The following is a 20,017-nucleotide window of genomic DNA, read 5'->3' as shown; positions in this document are numbered from 1 at the left end:
CAGTCCAGGAGAGCGGGCCTCCTGGCCCTGCCCGCGGTGGGCAGGGCAGTGCGCACCTGGAGCCTCCCGCACGGCTCCGTGTCAGGCGCGCTTTTCTCTGTGTTTCCAGTTTGTGTTTCTGAGGAAATGGGAAGTGTTTTCCCAAGTTCACCGCCAGCAGTTGTCTCCGAGCAAACGTTTGGTCCCTGAGCGTCCGGGGGCTCTGGGGCTGCAGGCAGGGCTGAGGGGCAGGGGGCGTGGGGTGGGGCTCCCCAGGTCTGGGGCGCGGCCCCTGGGGCAGCAGCACCAGGAAGGCGTCCAGCTCGCTGCCCTCCGGGGGAGCTTCTCGAAGCGCAGGTTTTATTACTGTCCCGGCTGGAGAGACCAGCAGGTCGGGAGAGGGTTCTGACGGAACGGTGGCTTCCCTAGCGGCAGGTGCTGGCGGGGTGGAGGCAGGAGCCCCGGCGTGACCTTGCAGGGGTTTGGCAGGAAGTGGGTGAGGTGGGCAGGGTTGGGGGCGCAGGTCCGGCAGCTGAGGGTGAGGCTGGGGCTCTGGGGTGGAGGGCGGCCCTGGCTGCTGGGACCTGGGCTGGGGCGATCAGAAGGGCGGGCGGCCCAGGGGGGTGGGGCCTACATCTCTTTTTCAATAATGTGAAAGTGAATGTCACTTCCACACTGCTGTTTGAAGAATATTTTCGCTGGGTAACTAGACCTCTGAATTTAGACACCTTTCCTTTCAGTGTTCCAAATGTGTCCCTCATGTATAAATGGCCCAGTGTGTAAGTGTGCATCCCGTCACGTGTGTCCTGCTTCCAGGGCAGGGGCGTGTCCTGGCCCCGGGCTGGGCGGTGTAACGTCTCATCCACCTGGTTTTCTGGGGGGAGCCTGGCTGTGTACTGCTCTGTTCCTCTTCCTGCAGCTGACCGAGTGCCTTAAGCCTCGGACTTGATGCTGGTCGCTGGTCCTGGGGGTGTGTGGGGTTGATGCTGGTCGCTGGTCCTGGGAGTGTGTGGGGTTGATGCTGGTCGCTGGTCCTGGGAGTGTGTGGGGTTGATGCTGGTCGCTGGTCCTGGGGGTGTGTGGGGTTGATGCTGGTCGCTGGTCCTGGCGGTGTGTGGGGTTGGTCGCTGGTCCTGGGGGTGTGTGGGGTTGGTCGCTGGTCCTGGGGGTGTGTGGGGTTGGTGCTGGTCGCTGGTCCTGGGGTCTGCGGGGCTCCCCGTCCTCTTCCCTCCCTCTCGGGCCCTGTCTCACCTCTGCTGCCCGATGCCCAGGCGCCAGGATTCTCTCTGTCCTGCCGATCCTGGTCCTTCTGGCGGTCTGCCCACAGACTCCCTGGCCCTTGTTTCCCATCAGTCTGCGGGCGGCCTGTCCAGGGAGCTCCCGGCCTCAGACACCCTGCCCCGCACCCACAGAACTCCGTGCGGGGGCTCCTGCTCCCGCTCCGCTGTGCGCGGCGCCCACCCGCCTGCCCCTCTGCCAGCCTCCCTCCTCGGCCTAACACTGCCCTTGCCTCTGTGTGTCCCTTTTGCGTGTCTGTCTAGGAGCTCGTGTTCAGACGCTGCTGAAGGACCTGCGGAAGCGCCCGGCCGGCCTGGAGGGTCTGAGTGCCCTGCATGTGGACGAGGTGGCCCGCGCCCTTGCGGGGGCGATGCCCAGTGGGGGCGCGGCCAGGAGGGGTGGCGGACGCGGAGCGGAGGCGGACGGCAGCGCAGGGGCCACGCTGCATGGAGAGCGTGTGCCAGGTGAGCTCACACGCGCGTGCGGCCGGGCACGCACGGCGCCACCTGCTCGCTGCTGGGAGATGGGTCTGCAGTGACGGCTGCCGTCTGTGTGCCTCTGCCTCTGGACGCGGTTCCAATGGGCTGAGCTTGCAGGGCAGGCGTACTGGAGGGTGGGCTGCGCTCTGGCAAGGCAGGGACGGTGCCTCCGTGCAGGGGCAGGGCTGACGGAAGCGCTTTGTGTGGGGTTAGTGAGTGAAACTTAGAGTCAGATACTCTAGTGGTCAAGTGAGAGGGTCTGTGTGAGGCTCACACTCGCCTCCAAGGGGCTCCAGCGAGAGCATAGAGACCCTCACACCCCAGCACACACACACACCCCACACACTCACACAACCCACATTACAGCCACATACAGTCACACACTCACAGACACACCCGCCGTACACACACTCACACAACCCACATCACACACACAGAAACTCACTCACACACATGGAGACACACACTCACCCACATAGTCTCACACACTCACAGACACACCCGCCGTACACACACTCACACAACCCACATCACACACACACTCACCCACATACAGACTCGCACTCACAGATATGCCCCTACCATTTACACACTCATAACTCACATCAGTGTTCGGGAGAGCCTGGTGGGCTTCCGTCTATGGGGTCACACAGAGTCGGACACGACTGAAGTGACTTAGCAGCAGCAGCAGCAGCAGCAGCCCACATCACACACACACAGAAACTCACCCACACATGCAGACACACACAGTCACCCTCAGTCCACACATTCACCCAGCATACACACACTCACACAACCCACATCACACACACAGAAACTCACTCACACACAAGGAGACACACACTCACCCACATAGTCTCACACACTCACAGACACACTCACCCACACAGAGTCACACACACACTCACCCACCATACACACACTCACACAACCCACATCACACACACACACACAGGTATACTCACACGCATAGATACATACACACATAGATGCACACACTCACCCCGTCTCACACACTCACACAGAGAGACACTCCCTCACTCACCCCCAGCACACACACACAGACACATACACAAATACCTGGCAGCTCACGCACGTGCACACACTGACTCCCACACTCAGGCTCACTCACACACACTCTCAGACAGCGGCCCGGCCCTTGGGGGTGGAGGGCTGAGCCGGGCAGGCTCGTCTCCCTGTCGGGTCTGTTCCCAGAGTCAGGCAGTGACCCTGACCCCTGGGCGGCGCTCTGCACACAGTGGGCCCCAGGAGGAGCCGGGGAGGGCACAGGCCCCCTTCCCGTGGGGTGGGGCGGGCTCGGCTGGCGCAGGAGAGGATGCCCGTCGCCATCTGGAGGACGTGGTCTCAGGCAACGGTCCCTATGCTGGGCTGGGGGGGGTCTCGGGGGCAGCCGCCCAGAGGAGCCACACCCCAGCTGCTGCTGAGTCTTTGGAGAAATGGCCATCGCAGCGAAGTAACGCAGCTGAAGGCGCCTGAGCTGAGATGACTGGGCCCGCGCTCCGCTTCCCTCCATGACTGCTCTCTGCCCCGGCCCGGCGGCTCTCCTCACTCCCAGCGGACGTGAAGGAGAAACGTGGCTCCTGGGCCTGGTGTCCTGGCCCCTCAGCGGCCACCCCTGTGCCGTGGGGCTTGTGGAGGGCGCGCCATCCCTGGTCTGTCGGGGGCGTCAGGCGGCGGTCCTCACGCCACAGAAGGACCCTGGCGTCCGCTCCAGGCGTGCGGTGACCTTGCACTTGTGTTTTCCGCAGAGAGCAGACTGCGAGCCAGCGACGGGGGACTCTACCAGGAGGTGAGGCCCGCCCGTGAGCTCAGGCCCCGTGCAGTGCGAGCTGCGTCGCCTGCCTGCTTGTCTGTGGTTCAGGAACATAGGGGAAATATGAAAACTCTTTTAGGAAAAAAGATAGAAAAACCCTCATAATCTCAGAATTGAGAAAAATCATGAAGAGCACACACAGAATTGTCTGTATTTCAATATATACTGTTGTCTGTTTTCAGATTAGATGCTGACATGTATCCACTGTAGGAGTGTGGAAAACAGTACAGGCAGCACCTTAATATCCCTGAGGACTTCCCCACCCAGACAGGGGGTCACGTACGTGACGGCACTGCACGCCCGCCTTGTGTTGTCAAGGCCGTCCCGCGGTTGCCGGTCACCGGGGCCCCTTTAATGGACATCAGCAGCCTCTGGATCCTTCAGACCTGACCTGTCCACAAGGCAGCGCCAGGCACATGGAGCTGCATGGACTCGAATCCCCTAAAATTAAGTAAATAAAAACTCAGTTCCCCAGCAGTACAGCTCCTGGTAGACGGGGTGGGGGGTGGGGCTTCCATCGTGTCCAGGTTTCCACGACAGTGCTGGTCAGGAGGGTCTGGAAAAGGCTGGATGTGGACGACACCTACCCACTGAGGGGCCTGTCCTTCTGCTGAAGAGCCTTTGCTGGCCTGTCGTCTTAAGGATGCAGGAAATCTGTTCCTAAGCAAGGGCAGTGCTGTGGTTCTAGACGCTCTGTTCCGTGGGCGGGAAAGAAGACCATCCGGTTAGCGCTTCTCCACAGGCCGTGTTAGCCCGAGTACGAGTGGGGACACTGATGGTTGTTCTAAATGTTCATCAAAAATACAACTTGGAGGGGTCGGCTGTCGGAGTTGTGGAGGGAGGCGTGGGGTCTGGGGACACGGTTCCTAATTCCAGTCGCAGGGCACTAGGCCAGGGGAGCTTGGGGTCTCCAGACAAGATGCACACGCCAGACCCTAATTCTGCCCCCTGAGGCCCCCAGGCCCACATACACCGGCACCCCATCCCCTGAGCATCCAAGACAGACGGTGTCTCTGCTGCTCAGGGCACGTTCCCATGCTGGTTTCCTTTCCACCAGGTGAACCGTCTGGGCATCCCCCTGGGGGACCTCCTGCAGGGCCCTGGGTCTCTGTTCCTGCCTGCAGCCCCCCGTCTTACCGAGCCCTTCCATACGGAGAGCAAGAAGGGGGATGACACCGAGGCCTCGCTGTCTTCGGAGGAGGAGCAGGCAGGCGTGGAGAACGTGCGGAGCCAGACCTACTCCAAGGAGCTGAAGCAGAGGCCGCCGCATGCGAGGCCCGGGCCGGGCACGGCCCCGCAGGAGGACCTGCAGCTCGAGGCCGGTGCACAGGGACCCCCCAGCCCAGGCCTGCGGCTGCAGGTCCAGCCCCCCGAGGAGGAGTATGGCTACATCGTGATGGAAAATGAGTGAGTGGGCGGTCCCATCTCTCATGGGCGCGATCTGGCACTGCAGGCAAGGGACATGCCTTGGCTTTTCCATGCTCACCTGGAGGCGGCCCTGCTCCTGCAGTGCGGGAGAACGGTCGGCAGTCAGCTCATCCCCCGGACCCGTGTTCTGGGCGGGGACCCCGAGCTTGAGGTCAGTCCTCCACTAACCAGCCTCCACTGGGCCGGAAGCCCAGTAGGGTGGGTGGGCCTAGGGTGCCCAGGGCAGCGGGCAGGGTGGGGGCTGTGCCGAATGCTGGCTCCATACCCAGGAAGCTCCAGGAGCTTTACACTGACCGCATCCCAGGGTATACATTGCCCATCAGGGGAAAGACGTGCCTCACGGCTTCGATGCCCTGTCCTCACCTTAGTTCCGATGGGAGCCTGACGCGGGGCAGGGTGCAGCGTCGCGTGCCCAGTGAGCAGCGGGGTCGGCCCCGTCCTTGGGCCCCGTCGCTGATGAGTCTGACGTGGACGCCATGCTTTGTAACTGTGTGCTTTCTTCTTGTGTCCAAGGGGAAGCGTGTCTGTCTGTCTGCATGCACAGGCGTGTGTGTGTGTGCAGGTGTGTGTACGGGTGCATGTTGAGGTGTGTGCTGGTGTGTGCAGGTGTGTGTACAGGTGTGCGTGCAGGGGTGCACACAGCCCCACCTCGTAGTTGATGTTGCGCCATAGTGTGCGTTGGGGCAGGGGTCGAGCATCCTGTGCTGGCCCCCGTGGAAGGGGCTGTGTTGGAGCTGGGACCCTCTCTCCTGACCCCACCGTGGCCTCTGTGCTCTTCTCTCCATACGTGTTTGCTCTCACTGCACTGCACACAGCAAACCCAGCCTGTGTCAGAGCCAAACGGAGCTGAAGGTTCCGTTCTCGCCAGGGTTTGGAGGCATCCTCGGGTTGGCGTCCCTCGAGGCCTTTTCCGAAGGCCCGCCTGCCCATTCCGGCCTCGTCACCTCCAGATGGAGACAGCAGTCTCTCTGCCTCCATTTTTCTTGCTCAGAACCATTAGTTCCTGCTGCGTGTGTCAGAATCACGTGTGACACAGACACACGCGGCCTGGACAGTGGTCCTGCCAAGGGTGCAGCTCCGGCTGTTGAGTCAGACCCTTCCTGCTGCCTGGTCGGACCTGTGCTGGGGGTTTTCCGTTTCATGGCAAATACTGCTGCCGTGTGTGTGTGTGTGCGTCCCTGTGTGTCTGTGTCATATGCATGTTTCCATGTCTGTGTATGTGAGTACACATGTTTGTGTACATGGGTACATGTGTGTGTCCCTGTGTTTGTATGTTGGTTTCTGTGTCTGTATTTGTGTGTGTCTGTGAGTACATGTGTTTGTGTGCATAGGTACGTGTGTGTCCCTGTGTGTCTGTCATATGCATGTTTCCATGTCTGTGTGTGTGAGTACATGTGTTTGTGTACGTGGGTACATGTGTGTGTGTACTTGGGTACGTGTGTATAGTGTGTATGTGTCCCTGTGTGTACATGTGTCGTGTGTGTGCGCGGTCACTGGTGGGACCACTGCTCCACTGCTCTGAGCGCTTTTCCTCCCGCCAGCATGTCCTGATGCTGGAGGACTGGTCCCAGCATGGGTGCGGGGTTGCTCCTGTCTGGGGCACGAGTGTGAGTCGTGGAAGTGCTGGAGAGGATTCCGACCTCAGGAAGACTCTGAGTCTACGTGAACCGTGGAGAACAGAGGTGGGCTTCAGGGTGGGACCCTCCAGGCCGAGCGTCCTCTGCATCACAGGACGTCCAGCGTGAGCGGCCGGCCCCTGGACGCAGGGAGACCCTCGCATCGGGCTTGCTGCTTGCTCTCGCTGACCTTCGTGTAAGAGGGGGCCACTGTCAGAGGGCCTTTTCTCTGCATCCCAAGTCCATTTCCTTGGCTGCACCTCTAGGCCTGAGCACTTTCTGCTCTGAGCACTGGCCAAAGTAAAAGACCGTTGTTTTATCTTGGCTTCTTCCTCCAGGTGGAAGGTCTGTGGTGCAGACGAGAGCTCTGTGTCCGTAACTCTGTCTGCCCCTAGTGGGATGCTCTCAGACATATGGAGTCTCCTCTCTGTTGTCAGATTAGTGGGGATTTGAGGTTCTCTGGGGCGGGATTTCACCAGGTCTCAGCTTAAGCCTTAATGGATCAGCTATTAACTGACAAGAATCCAACGCCATTTTTTTTTTTTTTTTGTAGTAGAAAAGGACTTTGTATGTTTGGCTTTTCACAAAAGGAGAAGGAGTGTGGCGGGCAGCTTGGCGTTCTCCCTGAGGTTCACGGGGACCATGCAGTTGACCTCACTGCCTGCCCTGCCTTCACTCGTACATTTCCTGACGGGGGGGCAGGAGTCTGATCCTCCCTGTTTATGTTTTCATACTTGTCACAAACTGGGTGGATTCAAGAAGTGTGAAGGGCAGGGTAGGCATCCCTGGTCCTCCCAGGATGATTTAAAAGTTATTTCAAGTCAGGTTGACAGCAGAAGACCACAGGTGGACAGTGTGTGTAAGACAGAAGAGCCCGCCTTTACGGCGGGTGAGCAGGTGCTGGGGGTGCTGGCCGGCTCAAGTCCTGCGGGACCCCCGACCCTGCACAGGGGTCGTCCCAGCTGGGGGTGCCGGCCAGTTCGAGTCCTGCAGGGACCCCCGATCCTGCACAGGGGTTGTCCCGGCTGGGAGTGCCGGCCAGCTTGAGTCCTGCAGGGACCCCCGATCCTGCACAAGGGTCGTCCCAGCTGGGGAGCCTGAGTTTGGGGGAGTGAGCCCGCGGCCAGGAGCATGTGCAGAGGTCCTGCCCACCTCGAGTGGTTTGTGGATGAGGAAACCGAGTCGTGGACCCTGCAAGCCCAGCAGCCCTCCCGTGGCTGCTCTCCAGAGGACCGGGAGGCATCCCCACAGCCTGGGCTCAAGGACTCGGGAGCTCCAGGTAACGGGACGGAGTCACGGGTCCCTGTCCAACAGGCTAGATCGGGGAGCAGGTTTGCGTTCCTCTTCCTCGTGCAGAGTCGAAACGCACACGAGCAGGATGCTGACCTAGGCCCAGAGGCCTGGCCAGTCACCCCACCCACTCCCTGCTCTGACTCAGATCACAGCTTCAGTGTCTCAGAAGCATGTCGTGAAGTAGCTCTGACATAGCAGGACTCTTCCTCCCCTGCACCGTGATGCCACATCACACCTGGAAAGGGCCCAGATCCCTGACTGCTATCACGCATGTAGCCAGTCCCCACGTCTGTGTCCAGGACCTATGTGTCTGCCGGGTGACCTAGGAGGCAGAGGAGGTGGCCCCGGAGCTGCGGGCTCATGTTCGCAGGGTTCTAGAGCCGGGCTGGGCTTTGCAGCCTGCCATCGGCTGGAATTCTAGAAAGAACTGGAGCGTATTTCACATTGTCTGGGCTCTAACCATGGTGGTCGGGAAAGTGAGAAAATGCCGTTAAAGTGCAGCTATGACAGTGTCCCTTGGGCCCAAAGCCTCCCAGGTCAGCGTGGCCACATCTGGCTGCCAGAAGGTGCCAGCAGGAATGGTGTATCAGGGGCTCTTATGGTCTCTGATCGTGAGCCCCCTGGCCCCATTGGATCCTTCTGCTGTAGCAAAGGTCTGTCATGGGGGTGGGGCGGGCAGGGGAAGGAAGCCTGGCCCGGCCCACCAACCAGGCCTGAGCCTGGCCCCACCTTCCCTCTGTGAGTGGTCTCCAGGCTGACTCCCGCTGGCGGCTCTGCAGCTCAGCCTGGGAGCGTGAGACGGAGCAGGCTCTTAGAAGGTGCTGGCGAAGTGGAAACCCTGTTCTCTCCTAGCTGAGCTGACGTATGGTGGCGGAAAGGAGGTGGCAGTAGAGCCTTGTACCTGTATCCGAGCCGCCTGCTTAGTCTGTGTCGTGTGTCCCTGTGTATCTACGCATGGCTGGGCACCGACACGTCCGCGTCTGCACCTGCACCTCCACTCATACCTGTACCTGCATGTCCACACACACCTGTGTGTCTGCACGCACACCTGTATGTCTGCACGTACACTTGTGTGTCCACACACACTTGTATGTTTACACGCACACCTGTCTGCACGCACACCTGTATGTACACACACACTTGTATGTGTACACACACACCTGTGTGTCTGCACGCACACCCGTCTGTCTGCACACACACCTGTCTGTCTGCACACACACACCCGTCTGTCTGCACGCACACCCGTCTGTCTGCACACACACCCGTTTGTCTGCATGCACGCCTGTATCATCTCTGTCTCTCTGCACCCACACCTGCGTGTATATACACCTACCTCTGTGTCACACACACTTGTATGTTTACACGCACACCTGTCTGCACACACACCCGTCTCTCTGCACGCACACCTGCGTGTATATACACCTACCTCTGTGTCCCCTACATACACGTCCACATCTATATACCCAGCCATCGGCTTTGCTGTTGGATTTCCATAATCATCAGGGAAGTTTAGCTTTTCATCTTCAAGGGTGCCCTGAGAGTCCACAGTAATCCCCAAGGGCCCTCACCCCCTCACCCCTAAAATTGATTTTTTGCAAAATGTCGTCTGTGTTATAAATGGGCTGAGACTAAATCTGTCAAAGTTAAGAAGTTTAAATTCCACTTATACATACAAAGAAGTAGGAAAGAGGGAGAAAATATGAAAAGATGAGATTTTCTTTGCTGTTGAAATAGCAGTAAGTCTGCAAATGAATAAGGAAGCCAGAGGGAAAAGGAAAAATGGAAAAAAATGTGTCCTGAGATGGCAAGTGTTCCACTGGAAGTGCTGGCCCATGATCACATCAGGGTCGGTTTCAAGCTTCCGATGCTGGACGGGCCCCCTTGGGGTCGGGAGGTACAGGCAGGTGCAGAAGTGTTCAAAGGCCCCGCGTGACCCTCTCTGGTCAGGAGAAGGCTGGGGGGGGGCGGGGTGCCCTGACACGCGCTACACGGTCTGGGACACACGGTGTGTCTGGATCACATTGTGTCTTGGAAGCAGGTGAGAGTGACCCTCTCAAGAAGAAAAAGTTCACTTTCCTTTAGCGGTACAAACTCCTAACAAAGCAGGTGTAGAGGGAACATCATCAACGCAGTAAGGGCTGCATACGACAAGCCCTCAAGCAGCACCCCGCTCAATGGGGAAAGGCTGAAAGCTTTCTGCGATCGCGCCACTGTTGACTGTGGCTCTGTGGTTACTGTGAGGCTTACGTAAAGCGTCTTATAGTTACAGGTCTGTTTAGGTTGATAGCAACTTCACTCTGAATGCATACAAAAGCTTTACATTCTTACGTTACTCCCTTTTATGTTTTTGATTTCCATGCACTTTTTATAAAGGTGACTCTAAGATATTTTGTACTTAGATTTGTATTAAGCCTTTGGCAGATTTTTTCCCCCTGGAGAGTAAAATTGTTATGGAGACTATATTCGTGGAGAATATGTTTATTCAAATGTCCTATGGAGAACATATTTACTAAAATTTTGAATATTTTAATGTTGAGAAGCACGGTCTTATCTTGATGTTAAAAAATGATGTTGTTGGAAAACAACAGTTTTTTTTCTTCCCCCCCCCTTTTTTTTTTTAAACCTTTGAAGAGTTGATGGTTGTTAGCAGTCTTTGGGCTGCCGTCTACGGGGTCACACAGAGTCGGGCACGACTGAAGTGACTTAGCAGCAGCAGCAGTCTTTTAAGGCTAATTTACTGAGCCATTCAGGCTTCCCTGGTGGCTCAGAGGTTAAAGCGTCTGCCTCCAATGCGGGAGACCCGGGTTCGATCCCTGGGTCGGGAAGATCCCCTGGAGAAGGAAACGGTAACCCACTCCAGTATTCTTGCCTGGAGAATCCCATGGACGGAGAAGCCTGGTAGGCTACAGCCCACGGGGTCGCAAAGAGTTGGACACGACTGAGCGTCGGAACAGAGGACGGAAGTCAGGACTGTTAAGAGATGCAAGTGAGTCTGCCTGTGTTCGGCCCTCGTGGGAGGGAGTTCAGTTTGGCCCACAGGCTATTGTGGGCTCACTCAGCCCATCTCTGAGAAGTGGAGTCTTTGTTAGACATCTGCAGGGAAGGAAGGCGGTGCACCCTGGAGCTGGAATTCTGAATTATCACAGTGACCTCGGCCTGCATCCCTGTCCTCGTCAGAAGCATCACTCGTCTGCACTAGGGAGAATTCCTGTGGGTTAGCAAAAATGTTAACTACCTTGGAAGATGATTTTAAAAGAGAAACATCATGATTTTTATAGAACAATTGGTGAATCCCATGAAAGTCTCATTTTATTGACTGATTTCAAGTATCATCTCAGCAAAAACGTTGGTATCGAGGTCGACTCGTTTTTGTTTTGTGATCCATCACTCAGTTGGTTCCCGACCTTTGGAGAATTTTTGAATAAACCGTGACACGTTCACAATTGGGAAGTGAAGCAGCTGACGCCTGGCCAGCTCTGGGACGCAATGCCCCCGAGGTGGATGTCTGTGGGCAGGAGTGACAGCCCATTTGGGGCTGGAACTCATCTGTCTCAGAAGAGGCGGTGACACTAGGAAAAGAAGACCTGAGGGGCTGCGGGAGCGGACGCCATTCTGTCTGCTTGGGGTTAAACTCGGGCATGGGTGCAGGTCGGGGTGGGGGAGCCGTGGGGGTGAGGGCGCGCGGTCAGAGCAAGGGCACGCGGTCAGGTTGAAGGCGTGACCCACAGTCGCGAAGCTGCCACCCCAGGGTGCACTTCACCCTTTCTGTTTGTGTCTTTCTTTGAGGATTTACTGGTAGTGTGGTCTTCGGCACCGAATTTAATTTCTGGAGTCTCAGTTTCAAGGGAGGTTAGTACAGGCCCTTCCTCCCAGGTTTGTTGTGAGCAATGAATAAGATAATTTCCATAGAATCACTTGTGCTTGAGGGCGGAGAGTTGCCTTTGAGTTCTCACTGGTCTTAGCGTTTCTGAAAAGACCCTGATGCTGGGAAAGACTGAAGGCAGGAGAAGGGGACGACAGGGGATGAGTGGTTGGATGGCATCACCGACTCAATGGACATGAGTTTGAGTAGACTCTGGGAGTTGGTGATGGACAGGGAAGCCTGGCGTGCTGCAGTCCATGGGTTCACAAAGAGTCGGACATGACTGCGCGACGTAACTGAATGTTTCTGACCCTCAAGTCATTGTCCCAAATCTTTAAGAATGGCCTCAACGCTGCCTGACAGACTTGGATTTTCTCATTTTGACCCAGTGGTGACCTGGGCTGTGCAGGGGTGGGGCAGCTGCCGTGAGACTGGGGTGTGGAAGCCTCTAGTCTGTCGGGGATTACGGGCCCTTTTCCCGTTTTGCTGATTTACAGGCTCCCCAGCACACGCCTCGCTTAACGAGTAGGCTGTCTCAGGAAGGAAGTGCCTTAGGGGGGAGGCCTCGCCAGCACTTGACGGCCACCCTTCCTGCCCTGACGGCATGGCAGGCGGAGCACCTGCCGCCACTCCCGCTCCGACCTCCGTCCGACCTCCGACCGCTCGAAGCGCGCGGTCTCTCTTCCTGGCGGCGGGCATCCAGGAGACCCGGAGGCAGTTGTCAGTCGGGTCCGTGAAATTGCAAGCACTGTGTCCGTCCAGTGATTTTTGAGATTAACTCCAACTGCTTTCTAAGGAAGTTCAGACCATGAGGTGACAGCTGATGGCCACGTAGTTTAAAAACAAAAGAGAAATAATTGCGTGCTGGGTTTGAGTACTGTCGACAGCCTCTCATTTGCCTGACTTGACCGAGAATGGGGCCACGGTTGTCACGAGTCATTTGCCCTGCCTACCCTGACAGCGCAGCAGGAGGGGCCGAGGTGTCCCCCTGCAGCTCCTGGGGAGTGTCTGTGTCCGCAGAGGTGTGTGTGCACCTTGGGAGTGACTGCAGGGGTGCTTTGTGTGCAAACCTGGGGAGTGTCTGTGTCTGCAGGCATGTGTGTGCACCCCTGGGGAGTGTCTGTGTCCGCAGGCGTGTGTGTGCACTCCTGGGGAGTGTCTGTGTCCGCAGAGGTGTGTGTGTACCTTGGAAGTGACTGCAGGGGAGTGTCTGTGTCCGCAGGCATGTGTGTGCACCCTTGGGGAGTGTCTGTGTCCGCAGAGGTGTGTGTGTACCTTGGAAGTGACTGCAGGGGAGTGTCTGTGTCCGCAGGCATGTGTGTGCACCCTTGGGGAGTGTCTGTGTCCGCAGAGGTGTGTGTGTACCTTGGAAGTGACTGCAGGGGAGTGTCTGTGTCCGGAGGCATGTGTGTGCACCCTTGGGGAGTGTCTGTGTCCGCAGAGGTGTGTGTGTACCTTGGAAGTGACTGCAGGGGAGTGTCTGTGTCCGCAGGCATGTGTGTGCGCTCCTGGGGAGTGTCTGTGTCTGCAGGCATGTGTGTGCGCTCCTGGGGAGTGTCTGTGTCTGCAGGCATGTGTGTGCACCCCTGGGGAGTGTCTGTGTCCGCAGAGGTGTGTGTGTACCTTGAAAGTGACTGCAGGGGAGTGTCTGTGTCCGCAGGCATGTGTGTGCACCCTTGGGGAGTGTCTGTGTCCGCAGAGGTGTGTGTGTACCTTGGAAGTGACTGCAGGGGAGTGTCTGTGTCCGCAGGCATGTGTGTGCGCTCCTGGGGAGTGTCTGTGTCTGCAGGCATGTGTGTGCGCTCCTGGGGAGTGTCTGTGTCTGCAGGCGTGTGTGTACACCCCTGGGGAGTGTCTGTGTCCGCAGAGGTGTGTGCACCCCTGGGGAATGTCTGTGTCCTCAGGCGTGTGTGTGCACCCCTGGGGAGTGTCTTTGTCCGCAGAGGTATGTGTGTACCTTGGAAGTGACTGCAGGGGAGTGTCTGTGTCCGCAGGCATGTGTGTGCACTCCTGCGGAGTGTCTGTGTCCGCAGCCGTGTGTGTGCACTCCTGGGGAGTGTCTGTGTCCACAGGCGTGTGTGTGCGCTCCTGGGGAGTGTCTGTGTCCGCAGGCGTGTGTGTGCACTCCTGGGGAGTGTCTGTGTCCCAAGGCGTGTGTGTGCACTCCTGGGGAGTGTCTGTGTCCGCAGGCATGTGTGTGCGCTCCTGGGGAGTGTCTGTGTCCGCAGGCATGTGTGTGCGCTCCTGGGGAGTGTCTGTGTCCGCAGGCATGTGTGTGCGCTCCTGGGGAGTGTCTGTGTCCACAGGCATGTGTGTGCACTCCTGGGGAATGTCTGTGTCTGCAGGCATGTGTGTGCGCTCCTGGGGAGTGTCTGTGTCCACAGGCATGTGTGTGCACTCCTGGGGAGTGTCTGTGTCCGCAGAGGTGTGTGTGCACTCCTGGGGAGTGTCTGTGTCCGCAGAGGTGTGTGTGTACCTTGGAAGTGACTGCAAGGGAGTGTGTGTGTCCGCAGGCATGTGTGTGCACTCCTGCGGAGTGTCTGTGTCCGCAGGCGTGTGTGTGCACTCCTGGGGAGTGTCTGTGTCCGCAGAGGTGTGTGTGTACCTTGGAAGTGACTGCAGGGGAGTGTCTGTGTCCACAGGCATGTGTGTGCACTCCTGCGGAGTGTCTGTGTCCGCAGGCGTGTGTGTGCACTCCTGGGGAGTGTCTGTGTCCGCAGAGGTGTGTGTGTACCTTGAAAGTGACTGCAGGGGAGTGTCTGTGTCCGCAGGCATGTGTGTGCACCCTTGGGGAGTGTCTGTGTCCGCAGAGGTGTGTGTGTACCTTGGAAGTGACTGCAGGGGAGTGTCTGTGTCCGCAGGCATGTGTGTGCGCTCCTGGGGAGTGTCTGTGTCTGCAGGCATGTGTGTGCGCTCCTGGGGAGTGTCTGTGTCTGCAGGCATGTGTGTGCACCCCTGGGGAGTGTCTGTGTCTGCAGGCGTGTGTGTACACCCCTGGGGAGTGTCTGTGTCCGCAGAGGTGTGTGCACCCCTGGGGAGTGTCTGTGTCGTCAGGCGTGTGTGTGCACCCCTGGGGAGTGTCTTTGTCCGCAGAGGTATGTGTGTACCTTGGAAGTGACTGCAGGGGAGTGTCTGTGCGCAGGCATGTGTGTGCACTCCTGCGGAGTGTCTGTGTCCGCAGCCGTGTGTGTGCACTCCTGGGGAGTGTCTGTGTCCACAGGCGTGTGTGTGCACTCCTGGGGAGTGTCTGTGTCTGCAGGCATGTGTGTGCGCTCCTGGGGAGTGTCTGTGTCTGCAGGCGTGTGTGTACACCCCTGGGGAGTGTCTGTGTCCGCAGAGGTGTGTGCACCCCTGGGGAATGTCTGTGTCCTCAGGCGTGTGTGTGCACCCCTGGGGAGTGTCTTTGTCCGCAGAGGTATGTGTGTACCTTGGAAGTGACTGCAGGGGAGTGTCTGTGTCCGCAGGCATGTGTGTGCACTCCTGCGGAGTGTCTGTGTCCGCAGCCGTGTGTGTGCACTCCTGGGGAGTGTCTGTGTCCACAGGCGTGTGTGTGCGCTCCTGGGGAGTGTCTGTGTCCGCAGGCGTGTGTGTGCACTCCTGGGGAGTGTCTGTGTCCCAAGGCGTGTGTGTGCACTCCTGGGGAGTGTCTGTGTCCGCAGGCATGTGTGTGCGCTCCTGGGGAGTGTCTGTGTCCGCAGGCATGTGTGTGCGCTCCTGGGGAGTGTCTGTGTCCGCAGGCATGTGTGTGCGCTCCTGGGGAGTGTCTGTGTCCACAGGCATGTGTGTGCACTCCTGGGGAATGTCTGTGTCTGCAGGCATGTGTGTGCGCTCCTGGGGAGTGTCTGTGTCCACAGGCATGTGTGTGCACTCCTGGGGAGTGTCTGTGTCCGCAGAGGTGTGTGTGCACTCCTGGGGAGTGTCTGTGTCCGCAGAGGTGTGTGTGTACCTTGGAAGTGACTGCAAGGGAGTGTGTGTGTCCGCAGGCATGTGTGTGCACTCCTGCGGAGTGTCTGTGTCCGCAGGCGTGTGTGTGCACTCCTGGGGAGTGTCTGTGTCCGCAGAGGTGTGTGTGTACCTTGGAAGTGACTGCAGGGGAGTGTCTGTGTCCACAGGCATGTGTGTGCACTCCTGCGGAGTGTCTGTGTCCGCAGGCGTGTGTGTGCACTCCTGGGGAGTGTCTGTGTCCGCAGAGGTGTGTGTGTACCTTGAAAGTGACTGCAGGGGAGTGTCTGTGTCCGCAGGCATGTGTGTGCACCCTTGGGGAGTGTCTGTGTCCGCAGAGGTGTGTGTGTACCTTGGAAGTGACTGCAGGGGAGTGTCTGTGTCCGCAGGCATGTGTGTGCGCTCCTGGGGAGTGTCTGTGTCTGCAGGCATGTGTGTGCGCTCCTGGGGAGTGTCTGTGTCTGCAGGCATGTGTGTGCACCCCTGGGGAGTGTCTGTGTCTGCAGGCGTGTGTGTACACCCCTGGGGAGTGTCTGTGTCCGCAGAGGTGTGTGCACCCCTGGGGAGTGTCTGTGTCGTCAGGCGTGTGTGTGCACCCCTGGGGAGTGTCTTTGTCCGCAGAGGTATGTGTGTACCTTGGAAGTGACTGCAGGGGAGTGTCTGTGCGCAGGCATGTGTGTGCACTCCTGCGGAGTGTCTGTGTCCGCAGCCGTGTGTGTGCACTCCTGGGGAGTGTCTGTGTCCACAGGCGTGTGTGTGCACTCCTGGGGAGTGTCTGTGTCCGCAGGCGTGTGTGTGCACTCCTGGGGAGTGTCTGTGTCCCAAGGCGTGTGTGTGCGCTCCTGGGGAGTGTCTGTGTCCGCAGGCGTGTGTGTGCACTCCTGGGGAGTGTCTGTGTCCGCAGGCGTGTGTGCGCTCCTGGGGAGTGTCTGTGTCCGCAGGCGTGTGTGTGCACTCCTGCGGAGTGTCTGTGTCCGCAGCCGTGTGTGTGCACTCCTGGGGAGTGTCTGTGTCCACAGGCGTGTGTGCGCTCCTGGGGAGTGTCTGTGTCCGCAGGCATGTGTGTGCACTCCTGGGGAGTGTCTGTGTCCGCAGAGGTGTGTGTGCGCTCCTGGGGAGTGTCTGTGTCCGCAGAGGTGTGTGTGTACCTTGGAAGTGACTGCAGGGGAGTGTCTGTGTCCACAGGGATGTGTGTGCACTCCTGGGGAGTGTCTGTGTCCGCAGAGGTGTGTGTGCACTCCTGGGGAGTGTCTGTGTCCATAGGGATGTGTGTGCACTCCTGGGGAGTGTCTGTGTCCGCAGAGGTGTGTGTGCGCTCCTGGGGAGTGTCTGTGTCCGCAGGCGTGTGTGCACCCCTGGGGAGTTACTGTGTCCGCAGAGGTGTGTGTGCACTCCTCAGGAGTGTCTGTGTCCATAGGCGTGTTTGTGCACACCTGGGGAGTGTCTGTGTCCGCAGGCGTGTGTGTGCACTCCTGGGGAGTGTCTATGTCCGCAAGCGTGTGAGTGCACACCTGGGGAGTGTCTGTGTCCGTAGAGGTGTGTGCACCCCTGGGGAGTGTCTGTGTCTGCAGGCGTGTGTGTGCACTCCTGGGGAGTGTCTGTGTCCGCAGGCGTGTGTGTGCACCCCTGGGGAGTGTCTGTGTCCGCAGGCGTGTGTGCGCTCCTGGGGAGTGTCTGTGTCCGCAGGCGTGTGTGCGCTCCTGGGGAGTGTCTATGTCCGCAGGCGTGTGTGCGCTCCTGGGGAGTGTCTGTGTCCGCAGGCGTGTGTGTGCACCCCTGGGGAGTGTCTGTGTCCGCAGACGTGTGTGCGCTCCTGGGGAGTGTCTGTGTCCGCAGGCGTGTGTGCGCTCCTGGGGAGTGTCTATGTCCGCAGGCGTGTGTGCGCTCCTGGGGAGTGTCTGTGTCCGCAGGCGTGTGTGCACCCCTGGGGAGTGTCTGTGTCCGCAGGCGTGTGTGCGCTCCTGGGGAGTGTCTGTGTCCTCAGGCGTGTGTGTGCACTCCTGGGGAGTGTCTGTGTCCGCAGGCATGTGTGTGCGCTCCTGGGGAGTGTCTGTGTCCGCAGGTGTGTGTGTGCACTCCTGGGGAGTGTCTGTGTCCGCAGGCGTGTGTGTGCACTCCTGGGGAGTGTCTGTGTCCGCAGGCATGTGTGTGCGCTCCTGGGGAGTGTCTGTGTCCGCAGGTGTGTGTGTGCACTCCTGGGGAGTGTCTGTGTCCGCAGGCGTGTGTGTGCGCTCCTGGGGAGTGTCTGTGTCCGCAGGTGTGTGTGTGCACTCCTGGGGAGTGTCTGTGTCCGCAGGCGTGTGTGTGCACCCCTGGGGAGTGTCTGTGTCCGCAGGCATGTGTGTGCACCCCTGGGGAGTGTCTGTGTCCGCAGAGGTGTGTGCACCCCTGGGGAGTGTCCGTGTCTGCAGGCATGTGTGTGCACCCCTGGGGAGTGTCTGTGTCCGCAGGCATGTGTGTGCGCTCCTGGGGAGTGTCTGTGTCCGCAGGTGTGTGTGTGCACTCCTGGGGAGTGTCTGTGTCCGCAGGCGTGTGTGTGCACTCCTGGGGAGTGTCTGTGTCCGCAGGCATGTGTGTGCGCTCCTGGGGAGTGTCTGTGTCCGCAGGTGTGTGTGTGCACTCCTGGGGAGTGTCTGTGTCCGCAGGCGTGTGTGTGCGCTCCTGGGGAGTGTCTGTGTCCGCAGGTGTGTGTGTGCACTCCTGGGGAGTGTCTGTGTCCGCAGGCGTGTGTGTGCACCCCTGGGGAGTGTCTGTGTCCGCAGGCATGTGTGTGCACCCCTGGGGAGTGTCTGTGTCCGCAGAGGTGTGTGCGCTCCTGGGGAGTGTCTGTGTCCACAGGCGTGTGTGTGCACCCCTGGGGAGTGTCTGTGTCCGCAGGCGTGTGTGTGCGCTCCTGGGGAGTGTCTGTGTCCGCAGGCTAGTGTGCGCTCCTGGGGAGTGTCTGTGTCCGCAGGCGTGTGTGTGCTCCTGGGGAGTGTCTGTGTCCGCAGGCGTGTGTGTGCGCTCCTGGGGAGTGTCCGTGTCCGCAGGCGTGTGTGTGCCCTCCTGGGGAGTGTCTGTGTCCGCAGGCGTGTGTGTGCGCTCCTGGGGAGTGTCCGTGTCCGCAGGCGTGTGTGTGCACCCCTGGGGAGTGTCTGTGTCCGCAGGCGTGTGTGCGCTCCTGGGGAGTGTCTGTGTCCGCAGGCGTGTGTGCGCTCCTGGGGAGTGTCTATGTCCGCAGGCGTGTGTGCGCTCCTGGGGAGTGTCTGTGTCCGCAGGCGTGTGTGTGCACCCCTGGGGAGTGTCTGTGTCCGCAGACGTGTGTGCGCTCCTGGGGAGTGTCTGTGTCCGCAGGCGTGTGTGCGCTCCTGGGGAGTGTCTATGTCCGCAGGCGTGTGTGCGCTCCTGGGGAGTGTCTGTGTCCGCAGGCGTGTGTGCACCCCTGGGGAGTGTCTGTGTCCGCAGGCGTGTGTGCGCTCCTGGGGAGTGTCTGTGTCCTCAGGCGTGTGTGTGCACTCCTGGGGAGTGTCTGTGTCCGCAGGCATGTGTGTGCGCTCCTGGGGAGTGTCTGTGTCCGCAGGTGTGTGTGTGCACTCCTGGGGAGTGTCTGTGTCCGCAGGCGTGTGTGTGCACTCCTGGGGAGTGTCTGTGTCCGCAGGCATGTGTGTGCGCTCCTGGGGAGTGTCTGTGTCCGCAGGTGTGTGTGTGCACTCCTGGGGAGTGTCTGTGTCCGCAGGCGTGTGTGTGCGCTCCTGGGGAGTGTCTGTGTCCGCAGGTGTGTGTGTGCACTCCTGGGGAGTGTCTGTGTCCGCAGGCGTGTGTGTGCACCCCTGGGGAGTGTCTGTGTCCGCAGGCATGTGTGTGCACCCCTGGGGAGTGTCTGTGTCCGCAGAGGTGTGTGCACCCCTGGGGAGTGTCCGTGTCTGCAGGCATGTGTGTGCACCCCTGGGGAGTGTCTGTGTCCGCAGGCATGTGTGTGCGCTCCTGGGGAGTGTCTGTGTCCGCAGGTGTGTGTGTGCACTCCTGGGGAGTGTCTGTGTCCGCAGGCGTGTGTGTGCACTCCTGGGGAGTGTCTGTGTCCGCAGGCATGTGTGTGCGCTCCTGGGGAGTGTCTGTGTCCGCAGGTGTGTGTGTGCACTCCTGGGGAGTGTCTGTGTCCGCAGGCGTGTGTGTGCGCTCCTGGGGAGTGTCTGTGTCCGCAGGTGTGTGTGTGCACTCCTGGGGAGTGTCTGTGTCCGCAGGCGTGTGTGTGCACCCCTGGGGAGTGTCTGTGTCCGCAGGCATGTGTGTGCACCCCTGGGGAGTGTCTGTGTCCGCAGAGGTGTGT

At 59.3% G+C, this 20,017-nt stretch overlaps 1 protein-coding gene across 3 annotated transcripts in view; it reads left to right on the top strand.

Annotated features, from left to right (window-relative positions):
* PTPRN2 (protein tyrosine phosphatase receptor type N2) overlaps positions 1 to 20,017 on the top strand; it is a 638,480-nt gene that overhangs the window by 247,227 nt on the left and 371,236 nt on the right. For all 3 annotated transcript variants that reach the window (XM_055421655.2, XM_055421657.2, XM_088834793.1), the window contains 3 exons: positions 1,521 to 1,721; positions 3,506 to 3,546; positions 4,628 to 4,977. In XM_055421655.2, the coding sequence (XP_055277630.2) occupies positions 1,521 to 1,721; positions 3,506 to 3,546; positions 4,628 to 4,977 (592 nt within the window). The remainder of the gene's footprint in view (positions 1 to 1,520; positions 1,722 to 3,505; positions 3,547 to 4,627; positions 4,978 to 20,017) is intronic.

The sequence above is a fragment of the Moschus berezovskii genome, chromosome 3 (genome assembly GCF_049115385.1).
Source record: "Moschus berezovskii isolate FMDL1 chromosome 3, NW_MosBer_1.0, whole genome shotgun sequence".
In the NCBI taxonomy this organism is placed as follows: Eukaryota; Metazoa; Chordata; class Mammalia; order Artiodactyla; family Moschidae; genus Moschus; species Moschus berezovskii.
This window is presented reverse-complemented; position numbering and strand designations above follow the sequence as displayed.